Below are 12,365 nucleotides of genomic sequence, written 5' to 3'. Positions count from 1 at the left end.
ATAACCAATCCGATCAGATAATACTGTACATAAATACAACTGTCAAACTGGAGTACAATAGGTAGAGCAAAGGGGAAGATGCAGAGTGCTTGGGCACTATGAGGCAGCAGCTCTACCCGCTGCACCACTGTTACAGCTTTGCATTCTCACCAGTATGTTCTTCACACTCTCCTCTGACCCTCTGCCCTTTTTAAGATGTTCCTGGAACAAACTTTTGTTCAGCTGTGGTAATATTTCCTCTTCTGGAACCAAAATTTGCCGAATAAGTTCCTGGTTGTCACCGACAAGGTGTTTTCTCACGTTGAGCGTGTTACATAACGGTATACTGTGATGGCCTGCGATCACCTCTGCTCTCTTATTGTGAAGAATTTAACCAGTTTTTAAAAATCAATTCTGTAGCAATAATGAATTGAAAGATTTAGTCTGGGTTACATCAGCATTTATTATTTTGAGGCATTTTTTGTTTCTTTAATATTTAAGAGCTTTCTAATATGAGTGACAATTTACTCTAAAGAATTGCAGCCTTCCTTTTGACCCGGGGAGCTCCACCCATCCCGCCTGCCACCACCAGTTCCTTCGCCTGCCTCCCCTGTTAGCTTGGCCCTGGTGTGCTGGTAACATCTGGATGTGCACTTCCCCTTTGGGAGGGGACAAGGACATACTGGGCTGGCTTCCCCGGCTCCTGACTGCAGTCCGCCGTCTTTCCGCGCTGGGGTTGTGGAGGTCAGTGTCCAGCTGTGCACCAGCGGGGGAGTTGATAACTTGAGGAAGAGTGAATAAAGAGGCTAGGAAGTATCTGTGCTCTTTAGCAGAACACTAAATCTTGTCCACAGTCCACTATGGTGCAGCATTAACTATTTATGCTGAAACCCTCTCCCAAATAGGGCCTGGGAGATTAAAATCGAATAAGACATTGATTCCAGTTTGAAACTGGTTACTTTCTCTTTGTTTGCCTGTCCTTTTTATTCCCCAAGTTATAAAGAGTGCAGAGAAGATTTACAACAATCTTGCCAGGTCTTAGAACTTTAAGACTTTAGAGATACAGCGTGGAAACGGGCCCTTTGGCCCACCAAGTCTGCGTCAACCAGTGATGACTCAGTACACTAACATTATCCTGCACACTAGGGATATTGTACAATTTTACAGAAACCAATTAAGCTGCAAACCTGCACATCTTTGGAGTGTGAAAGGAAACTGGAGCACTCGGAGAAAACCCATGCGGTTACAGGGAAAACGTACAAACTGTACAGAGAGCACCCGTAGTCAGGATCGAACCCAGGTTTCTGGTGCTATAAATGCAGCAACTCTACCGCTGCGCCACAGCACCGCCCTTTTTTTTTGAGCAATGGCCGCCTCGCCAATAGTCTGACTCGTCCCTACTTCCTTCTTTGCTGTTTTTTAGTATGTGTTAAATGTGTGTTTTAGTGTTCTTTAGCTTGTTTTATGTGGGGGAGTTGGGGGAAACTTTTTTTAATCTCTTACCTCGATGGAGATGCGTTTTTTTGTTTTTATTTCCCCGTATCGTATCTCCGTCCGCAATGCTGCCTAACATCGAGGAGCTGGCGGCCTCTGCCGGAGACCGATTTCGGGAGCTCCAAACGCAGGAGCCTGTGGACTTAACATTGTGGAGATGGCGATCCCTGACGGGGATCGACCTTGGAGCTCCAACTGCAGGAGCCCATGGACTTAACATTGTGGAGCTCACGGTCCCTGGTTAGAGACCGACTTCAGGAGCTCCAGGCCGCAGGATCTTCGACTGCTCCGACGCGGGGGGCTTCGATCGCCCCGACTGCGGATGGTTCGATTGCCCCGACCACGGGAGAATAAAGAGGAAGAAGATTAGATGCCTTCCATCACAGTGGGGAATCTGCTGTGGTGGATGTTGATGTTAACTTTTATGTAGCTGTGTGTCTTGCTGCTTTTTATCAGTGTGTGTCTGCATGGTAATTCCTTATTACCTTAATTGGTAAACGTGACAATAAACTGACCTTTGAAGAAGCGGGGTTGCTGAGCTGTAGGGAAAGGACACAAACTGCTTGAGTAACTCTGTGGGTCAGGCAGCATCTCTGGAGAACATGGATAAGTGATGTTTCGGGTTGGGACCCTTCTTCAGACTGGACAGCACGTTCTTCCAGTGACCGCCTGGGTTTCCTCCGGGGGGCTTCTGTTTCCTCCCGCGTCCCAAACTCGTGCAGAGTTGTCGGTTAATTGTCCTCTGGCAAGGCTTGGGCTTTATGCCTTGGCGTACAGGAGGCTGAGGGGTGATGTTATATAGGTGTATAAAAGCATGAGGGGATTGATAGGGTGAATGCACAGAGTCCTTTATCTAGAGTAGGGGAATCAAGTTTGAATGAAAATCTGATGGTGTAGATGAACTCTAAAGGGAATTAGAAAAAATTAGTTGAAGGTAAATTTTAAGAACACTGCAGAAAGAGATGAGTTAAGTACTGTCTGATTCACCTCTACCCCATTACGGACATTGGACTTTGGCTACATAGCTGAGAACTATATTCTGCACTCCGTATCTTCCCTTTGCTCTTCCTATTGTACTTGAATTTAACGATTGTTTTTATGTATGGTATTATCTAAGCTGACAGGATATCATGCAAAACAAACCTTGTCGCTGTACCTTGGTACTCATGGCAATAATAAACCTAAGCTAGACTCGGTCAGAAAAGCCGGCACAGACCCTGAATGGCCTGAGTGTGGAAGTTTGAATTATTGGGCCCAGATATATAAATATTAAAGTTGTAGACTGTGTTTAACTGCTTGTCTTTCCCCTGTCCACAGACACTTGCTATGTGTTGTCCTTCGCCATCATTATGTTGAATACAAGTTTGCATAACCCCAACGTGAGGGACAAGCCTGCCGTTGAGAGGTTCATCTCCATGAACAGGGGCATCAACGAAGGTGGAGATCTTCCAGAAGAGTTACTCAGGGTGAGTCTTTGACCAAAGCCGTTTCCCCCAGATTCCTGCAGTGAAAAGCCAGAAGGTGGGATTGATCGTGGAAGAGTTTTCCATAATTCGGGAAGTTGTTTCCTCAGTCGGTTCATCTGGCTGGGCAGTGTCCTGATCCCTTGAATCTGAAGACCATCTGTTTAACGTGTACCCCAACATTTGTTGCTTGATGCCGGCTCATCCCTCAGTATCTTGCTGTTGCAGGGGCATCCTTTGATGGAGTTTTAGACCTTAACATCTTGGTTGTATGTACAGGAACAGGTCCTTCAGCCCACATTGCCAGTGCCAAACATGATGCATAGATAAACTAATTTCCTCTGCCTGCAAATGATCCATATTCATGTGCCTATCCAAAGGTCTCTTAAATGCCACTCCACCACCACCCCCGGCAGTGTGTTCCATTCACCCACCACTGTCTGGGTAAAAAAAAAACGTGCCCCGTACATCTCCTTTAAACTTTCCCCTTCTCATCTTAAAGCTACGTCCTCTATTTATTTGATTTTTACATCCTGGGAAAAATGTTCTGACTGTCTACCTTTTTATATTTTTCTCTGACAACCTCTGGCATTCCAGAGAAAACAATCCAAGTTTATTCAGCCTGTCCCTGTAGCTAATGTTCCCTAATCCAGGCATCATTCTGGTAAAAGGACTTGTCCAATCCCACTTTCAGCATGGGTCTGTAGCTTTCCTTGCTGGTCACAGCTCTTCAAATACACATTCAAGCACTTTATAAATGGGAAGAGAATTCCAAACTCCACTACCTTTTTCCTTTTGCTTCTCTATCCAACTATTTAAATCCTAATGGAGGGATAGGGACCATGTAACTGAAGGGCCTGTTCCTGTGCTGTACTGTTCAAGGCCTGCTGGATCTCCAGGTTGCTAACCATTTTAACCCCCTTCCCATTCCTATACCTGACCTTCCTGCCCTGGGCCTCCATTATCAGAGTGAGACCATAGGCACAATGGCGGTACAGCACCTTGTATTACGCTTGGGTACTTGCGTCCCAACGATCTGAACATTGAATTCTCCAATTTTGGGTAACAGATCCACCCCTCACTTTCCTCCTGCTCGTCCCCTTCCATCTATATCCCTGCCAATGGCTTTACATTACATTATTCTCCTCTCTGTCTGACACCCTTTTGTCTCCTTTTTGATCTTTGCATTGGTTTTGTGCTAATCTCTCTTTCCCATCTCTCTGCAGAACCTGTATGACAGTATTAAGAACGAGCCTTTCAAAATCCCAGAAGATGATGGCAATGATTTGACGCACACATTCTTTAACCCTGACCGGGAGGGCTGGCTACTAAAATTAGGTTAGTTTGGCTAATTTCTGTTCAATTACTGCGCTTCAGGGTATTTTCAAGTGTGCTTTCCAAGCCGATTGCCAGCACTGTGGTGCTGCCATCATGGGCTGAGGCATGAGTGTAGTGGGTTTAACGCGTGTGCCGTTGAGAATGAGAGTGTAGGCTGATGTTCCAGTGTAATACTGAGGGAACGCTGCACTGCACTAAATGTGAAACTGAGTCTATCTGCACTTTCAGGTACAAGTTCTGAAAGATCACAAGATATTGCCCTCTGTTCCAACCAGCTGTTCATCCTCAAGAAACATTACTTAAATCAAAAATGTTTAGGCCATTATTTGGTTTGTAGGATTTTCGCTGTGCATCAACTGTCTTGTCTCCTACATTACAACGATGAATAATCTTCAAATTATTTCAGTGACTGGCATTGGTGATGGCTTATTGTCTCATAACTAAGATGCTGTGAACAGCTTTGCTTGCATGCTATCCAATCAAATCATAAAATGTAAGTACAGTTAAGCCATACACAAGTACAACAGACAGTGCCAAAAAGTCTGGAGAAAAAGCTGTTCCTGAGTGTTGGATTGTGCCTTCAAGCCTCAACCATCTGCCCGACGAGAGGGCGTAGGAGGAATGACCGGGGCGTACATTGTTCTTGATGCTTTAGGCTGCATGGAAACCTGAAAAATGCAAGTAATGCAAGCCTTTCCACTGGCCTCTCACCCATGTTAAAAGGGCAGCAATGTTTGTCTCTTATGAAGGAAGGGTTCAGCTTCTCTGACTGATCAAATCTCCCGACACCACAGTGCCGTGAGTTGGTTTCTGTGGGCGGGACGTTTTGAACTGGTTATGGGTTCATCCTATGACCTCCTGCCTTCAGGCGTTGGCTGATCCGCTGTGATATGGTTCTCTAGGGTTTGTGTTCTTGCGTGAAGTGGTAAGAGTTAAAGTCCATCAGGCATGTTCCGGCCACAGGTAGACAGGGTGATGAAGAAGGCAATTGGCACAGATGCCTTCATCGGTCAGGGGAGTTAGTCCAAGAGTTGGGGCATCATGTACAAGTAGTTGGTGAGACCACACTTGGATTATTATATGCAGTTCTGGTCCGCGTAGGACGGCACAGTTGTAGAGTTGCTGCCTTGCAGTAAAGGTGACCCAGGTTTGATCCTGACTACGGCTGCTGTCGGTACGGAGTTTGTACGGTCTCCCTCGCTTTGGTTTCCTCCCACACTCAAGCCGTGCAGGTTAATTGGCTTCTGTAAATTGTCCCTAGTGTGTAGAATAGATCTGGTGTAGAGGTGATCGCTGGTTGGCACAGACTCGGTGGGCCGAAGGGTCTATTTCCATGCTGTATCTCTAAACTAAACTTAACTAAACCACAGGAAGGATGTCATTAAGCTAGTATGGGTGCAGAAAAGATTTACCAGGAATGGAGGGCGTGAGAGGGGAAATAATTAAGACGTCATGAAATACTGTTGGCTGTGGGAAGTGTGATCTTTTACATGGAAAATACAGCAGTCCTTTCTGGGTGGACTTGGAAAAATTCCACATAATAACTTTAACCAATATTTTCCCTCTGTCCTCCGACATTTTCGCCACTTCCAACTGGATCCCACTACTGCCCACATTTTCCCATCTCCTCCCCTTTCGGCTCCCTCCATAACTCCCTGGTCAATTTGTCCCTTCCCACCCAAACCACCCCCTGCTCTGGTACTTTCCCTTGCAACACTTGTTGCTTTACCTTCACCCTTGAATCCATCCAAGGACCCAAGCAGTCTTTCCAGGTGAGGCAGAGGTTCACCTGCACCTCCTCAAACCTCATCTATTGCATCCGCTGCTCTAGGTGTCAACTGCTCTACATCGGTGAGACCAAGCGTAGGCTTGGCGATCGCTTCGCTCAACATCTCCGCACAGTTCGCATTAATCAACCTGATCTCCTGGTGGTTCAGCAATTCAACTCCCCCTCCCATTCCGAATCCGACCTTTCTGTCCTGGGCCTCCTCCATGGCCAGAGTGAGTCCCACCGCAAATTGGAGGAGCAGCACCTCGTATTTCGCTTGGATAATTTACACACCAGCGGTATGAACATTGACCTCCACTTTCTGGTAGTCCTTGCTTTCTCCCTCCTTCCCCTCCCCTTCCCAGCTCTCCCACAGCCCACTGTCTCTGCCTCTTCCTTTCTTCTTCCCGCCCCCCCCCCCCCCACCCCCACATCAGTCTGAAGAAGGGTCTTGACCCGAAACATCACCTATCCCTTCGCTCCATAGATGCTGCCTCACCCGCTGAGTTTCTCCAGCATTTTTGTCTACCTTTGATTTTCCCTCTGTCCAGCACAAACAACTGCAGATGCTGGAATCTTGAACAAAGAACACAAAGTGCAGGAGTAATTCAGCGGGTCAAACAACATCTCAGGGCAATGTGGATAGGTAACATTTCAGTTTGGGACCCTTTTTCAGCCTAAAGAAGGGCCCTGATCCGAAATGTCACCCAAGGTGCCCTCCATAATGTTTGGGACAAAGACCCGTCATTTATTTATTTGCCTCTATACTACACAAATTGAGATTTGTAATAGAAACAAATCACATGTGGGTAAAGTGCACATTGTCAGATTTTAATAAAGGCCACTTTTATACATTTTGGTTTCGTCATGTAGAAATTGCAGCAGTGTTTATACATAGTCCCCCCCATTTCAGGGCACCATAATGTTTGGGACACAGCAATGTCATGTAAAGGAAAGTAGTCATGTATAGTATTCTGTTGCATATCCTTTACATGCAATGACTGCTTGAAGTCTGCGATTCATGGACATCACCAGTTGCTGGGTGTCTTCTCTGGTGATGCTCTACCAGGCCTGTATTGCAGCCATCTTTAGCTTATGCTTGTTTTGGGGGCTAGTCCCCTTCAGTGTTCTCTTCAGCATATAAAAGGCATGCTCAATTGGGTTCAGATTGGTGATTGACTTGGCCACTCAAGAATTGACAGTGTGGACAGTAGTCATTGACAAATCCACACCTGACTCCCGAAGAGTGTTTCTGATCTGTCGGACAGGGGGATTTTTCTTTATTATAGAGAGAATTCTTCTGTCGTCAGCTGTGAGGGTCTTCCTTGGCCTGGCAGTCCCTTTGTGAATAGTAAGCTCACCAGTGCTCTCTTTCTTCTTAATGATGTTCCAAACAGTTGATTTTGGTAAGCCTATGGTTTGGCTGATGTCTCTAACAAATTTATTCTTCTTTCTTAGTCTCATAATGACTTCTTTGACTTTAATTGGCACAACTTTGGTCCTCATGTTGATAAACAGCAATAAAAGTTTCCAAAGGTGATGGAAAGGCTGGAGGAAAGAATCTAGGCGCTGAGAGCTCTCTTATGCCTGCATTAAGGAGGCAATTAAACACACCTGAGCAATTACAAACACCTGTGAAGCCATGTGTCCCAAACATTATGGCGCCCTGAAATGGGGGGACTATGTATAAACACAGCTGTAATTTCTACATGGTGAAACCAAAATGTATAAAAATGGCCTTTAATAAAATCTGACAATGTGCAAGTTCATTTCACTGCACTTAATTGTGTATGTGATTAATAAATCTGATTGATTGATTGACTTTAATCACGTGATTTATTTGAAATAATTTGAAATAATTGAAATAATTTAATTGCCACACAACCAAGGTCGGTGGTATTTGGGTTGCCAGCAGCGGTACAATAATAAAGAACACAACCACAATAAAAATTTTACACAAACATGTAAATTTCTATTACAAATCTCAAACTGTGGTGTACAGAGGCAAATAGATAAATGATGGGTCATTGTCCCAAACATTATGGAGGGCACGGTATCCATGCTCTCCAGAGATGTCACCTGACTCACTGAGTTACGCCAGCACTTGACATGTTTAAACCCGTCTCACATTCATGCCAGTGGGATCTTACTGTAGACAAATCCTCCACCGTATTTCTACATTTGAATCAATGACTACCCCTAAAAAATATTTAATTGGTTGATAAGCACTGGGGGAGGGGGTGGCTTAAAGGTGATGGAGAGGTGAATCTTGTTCTTCATTGTCCAACTCTAACCCCAGAAGCCTGGCTCAGCCTTGTCAACATGTGGAGAATGTCAATCTGTATGAAATGTCACGGCAACCTTCATTTTGTTCCATCGGTGAATCAGGATATTTTTTGTAGGGAGGCATTGTTGAGCTGTGTTGAAACAAAGTATTCCTACCATGTTCATTGTATGAATCCCACACTTGATGTACAGATCCATTATTTAAAAATAAACATGATGAGAAATGTTGCAAAATCGCACCTTAACCACACGACGCAAGTTGTATTTTCTGGGCGTGATGTGAAGCTTATTATGTTGGTTCAGGTCTTCCAACTTTCTACATAAGAAACAAATGGCATCCTCAAGGATTATAATTTGTGCATGTCTTTAATTTTCTTGCATTACTTGTGATTTTCCTATTGGTTTGTGTTTGTTTGTTTGCTGTGGCTTTTAAAAAAATAAAATTGGCTTAAATGTGCCTTCTTGTTTTCCTTATGGCCTATGACCTGTCACCTTTCTGTTCTATGACTGGCTGTCTCTGCTTATTCTGCATTAGGAGGTATGTACTGAAGATCTTCCAGACCCTCGAGTCTGTTGCAACACTTTTGTTTTCTCCCTTCTTGTTGTGAGAAGCAAGAAAATATTGTTGTGAGGTGCCTTCTGCGATCGGCCTTCAACCGATCTGGTTGTAATTTCCCTCTTGACTCTTCACAACTTTCTGCTGTGTTCCTACAGTATTTCACAAAGCATATTCATTTGCAAGATGCTCAATCTTTGACCGTTGGGACTTTGGTGATTGCCAAGAGGAAATTATTTTGGATAAAATTAGTGAAATGCTTTGCTGTTGTCTATTCTGTGCCCCTTGTACTAATTCCGTTTGAGTCGTATTTCTCAACAATGGCTAAGTGTATTTTCCAGATTACACAGGGGCAGCACACGTATCATTTGGCCCAACACGAGTGCCGGTCGGGAGTGGGACATCAAGGAGGGAGAAATCCCTGATCTAAACAAATTGTGCTGTACTAGCAATCCCTCCTCTGCATGCAATAATGTGCAGCAGGCACTTCACACAATTATTTGCTCTTTGACAATTCATTCAGCTTGGATGTTGAAATGCAGTTAACTTCTCGCCACAGCCGGTAATATTCAGAATTAAAGTCGCCAGTAAGATGCGTCTTAACATTTTAACCAGCTTTCTCTTCCACTAAAGCTAACTGAAACTTTGCCTAGTTAACCATGATCAAAGATTGCTTGCTGATGATGAACTGCCCATGGCTTTATAGAACACCTACCTTATCCAACTTAAAAAAAAATGTATGTCAAATACATCCACTGAATAAATATTTAATTTGCTTGTAACTCTGGAATGGGAGCATTAGAACATGGTGCACGAGTTGTTGGCCCATTGAGATTCATCAGAGCATGGCTTGTTTAAAGGAATCTGCCATTTCATTAGGTATAGATTGCAACCAGCATTCACAAATTTTGCTCTCAATGGTTAGATTTCTTCCTATTAGGTTGGAGTCTTGCTGAGAACCACATGTGGTTACACAATATATTTGGCTGGATGAATAGCAACATTTTTTTAAAGTGTTAACGCTAAATTGTTGGTTAGACAGCTGGAGTAATATCAGTTCTTACATCACACTTTATCATGGACGCAGAGGTGCAAGCGGTATTGGGGCAGATACTGCGGGGGGTTTAGCCCAGGCAAGCTGGAGCTTTTCCAAAGAGCAGGGAAAGGTTTAATAGTGGTGCTCAAAGTAAGTCTGTCTGTTGTGAATTCTATTCCACTTGTGGATGTTAATGAACGGAAGGCATGATATTCTGATAAATACTGGAGAAGGTTAGAAGTGTAGGGTGAATATTTTTACACTGAAAGTAAATGCATTGACTGTGAAAGAATCAGATTCACAAGAGGTATACCACAGAAACAGGCCCTTTGGCTCATTGAGTGTGTTGGCCATCAGCCACCCAGTTAATTTAATTCCACTTTTATTCTCCTCACATTCTCATCAACTCCTCCCATGCACCTCAACTACTGCCTCTGGCAGCTCATTCAATTTACTCTATACCCCCTGAGTGAAAGAGTTGCTCCTCTGGTTCCTATTAAATCTTGCTCCTCTCATTAAACCCATGTCCTCTGGATCTTGAGTCCCCTATTCTGGGTAAAACACTGTGCGATTCCCCTCATGATCTTGTATATCTCTGTAAGATCACCACTCAGCCTCTTATGCTCCAAAGAATAAAGTCCTAGCCCACCCAAACTCTCCCTGGAGCTGAGGCCCTTGAGTCTGGGCCACATCTCTGTCAGATGTCCTGTCCCAGAGCAAAGAATCTGTGGAGGGTTGAGAACGGTGTACAAGGCAGAGCTAGAGAGCGCTGATCACGGTCAGATTGGACTGGATTCTGTGTCAATGTTTTCGTCTGTGCTTTAGCTCTTATTTATTTTAACGATCAGAGTTGATCAGATCAAATCACCATTTGTCTCGTCACAAAATGGCTGCAGACGTTGGTAGAGGAAATGAGATTCAAAGTTTAAAACAAAAACTGCATGGAATGGTTCTTTCAGAAAGGGTTGATTGAAGATCCATTACCCATTGGAACACCTAGTGGTTTGGACTAGTTTCAGCTGTTGTAACCAGCCTTCACAGGGAGAGGTAACGCAGGTGAAAAAGAAATGGTTTAATTCTTGGGCAAACCCACCTGTATTTATAGGTTTAGTATTTGTACGTCTTTGCTAGAGAATTGAGGGGAGGTTAACTACACGGAATGTCATAGAGGATCACAGGAGAACCTAGATGGAACTCTAGAGCAAGAATCCTTGGACTTTTACATAACGCGCAGGTGGATTGTATTACTCGTCTTTAATATGTACACACAATGTAAAAATATACCAACAAGTCTCAAAGCTGAGGTGCTAATTTCAGTTTTTCCTTTTCAAAACTTGCCTACTTCAGGGGGAAGAGTGAAAACGTGGAAGCGCCGATGGTTCATTCTCACAGATAATTGCCTCTATTACTTTGAATACACAACGGTAAGTTTTCGTGCAGTCCGTCTGTGGAGCAGTAATTTTAAATATCTTTACAAGGAAACCACCATCCTTAATTGACTCAATTACAAATGGGTGATGAAATATTTGATGTGTGGTAGATTTTATTGGTATGGATCAGCACTAGCGAAAGTAAAGATGGCTTTTGGTATGCTGGTGTTCATCAGTAAGGACATTTGAGTATAGATGTTAGAATTTTTAAAAAGCACAAAGTGCTGGAGTAACTCAGCGGAGCCAGGCAATCTCTGGAGTTCATGGATAGATCTTTCAGTGAAGGGCTTCGTGCACAGTCTGATTATCCTTTTAATTCGGGATTCATGCCAACCAGTGGGTAAAAAGATCCCACAAACTGTCTGGTTTCAGCCTGAAACATCACCGATCCATGTCCTCCATATATGCTGCCTGACCTGCTGAGTTACTCCAGCACTTTAAAAAAAAAAAAAGCCAGCATCTGCCATTCATGTGTCTCCACAGAAGTTAGGATGTTATGTTGCAGTTGTACACAACATTGCTCTGGCTGAACCTGGAGCATTGTATTCGGTTTTGGTCACCCTGCTATAGGAATAATGCCATTAAGCTGGAAAGGATGCAGGGAAGATTACTGAGGAAGTTGACAGGACTCGCTGAATTATAGGGAGAAGTTGGGCGAGCAAGGATTGTATTGCTTGGAGTGTATGAAGCTGAGGTATAGAGGTGTATCAAAAAAATTATGAGGGGAATAGATGGGGTGAATGTCGTTTTTTTCCCCCCCACGGTAGGAGAATCAAGTAGAGGACACGTGTTTGAGGTGAGAGGGGGAAGATTTAATGGTAACCTAAAGGACAACTTTTTCCGGAGGATGGTGTGTTGAGGCATTTAGGTAATGTTCAGGGGGATATGGATCAAACGTGGGCAAATGGGTCGAGCATGGACGGGTAGTCACAAATGCAGATGCTGGTTTACCTCAGCGGGGTCAGGCAGCATCTCTGGAGAACATGGATAGGATCGAGACCCTTCTGACCACCTT

General features: G+C 44.1%; 1 protein-coding gene across 3 annotated transcripts in view; it reads left to right on the top strand.

Annotated features, from left to right (window-relative positions):
- Positions 1-12,365, top strand: part of cyth3 (cytohesin 3) — a 78,051-nt gene that overhangs the window by 60,402 nt on the left and 5,284 nt on the right. For 2 of the 3 annotated variants that reach the window (XM_033040583.1, XM_033040584.1), the window contains 3 exons: positions 2,791-2,939; positions 4,163-4,275; positions 11,266-11,344. In XM_033040583.1, the coding sequence (XP_032896474.1) occupies positions 2,791-2,939; positions 4,163-4,275; positions 11,266-11,344 (341 nt within the window). The remainder of the gene's footprint in view (positions 1-2,790; positions 2,940-4,162; positions 4,276-11,265; positions 11,345-12,365) is intronic. The other variant, XM_033040582.1, reaches the window with a different exon arrangement.

This window comes from Amblyraja radiata, chromosome 22, assembly GCF_010909765.2.
Source record: "Amblyraja radiata isolate CabotCenter1 chromosome 22, sAmbRad1.1.pri, whole genome shotgun sequence".
NCBI lineage: Eukaryota > Metazoa > Chordata > Chondrichthyes > Rajiformes > Rajidae > Amblyraja > Amblyraja radiata.
Note: the sequence above shows the minus strand (reverse complement) of the source record. Positions and strands in the feature narration are given on the sequence as shown.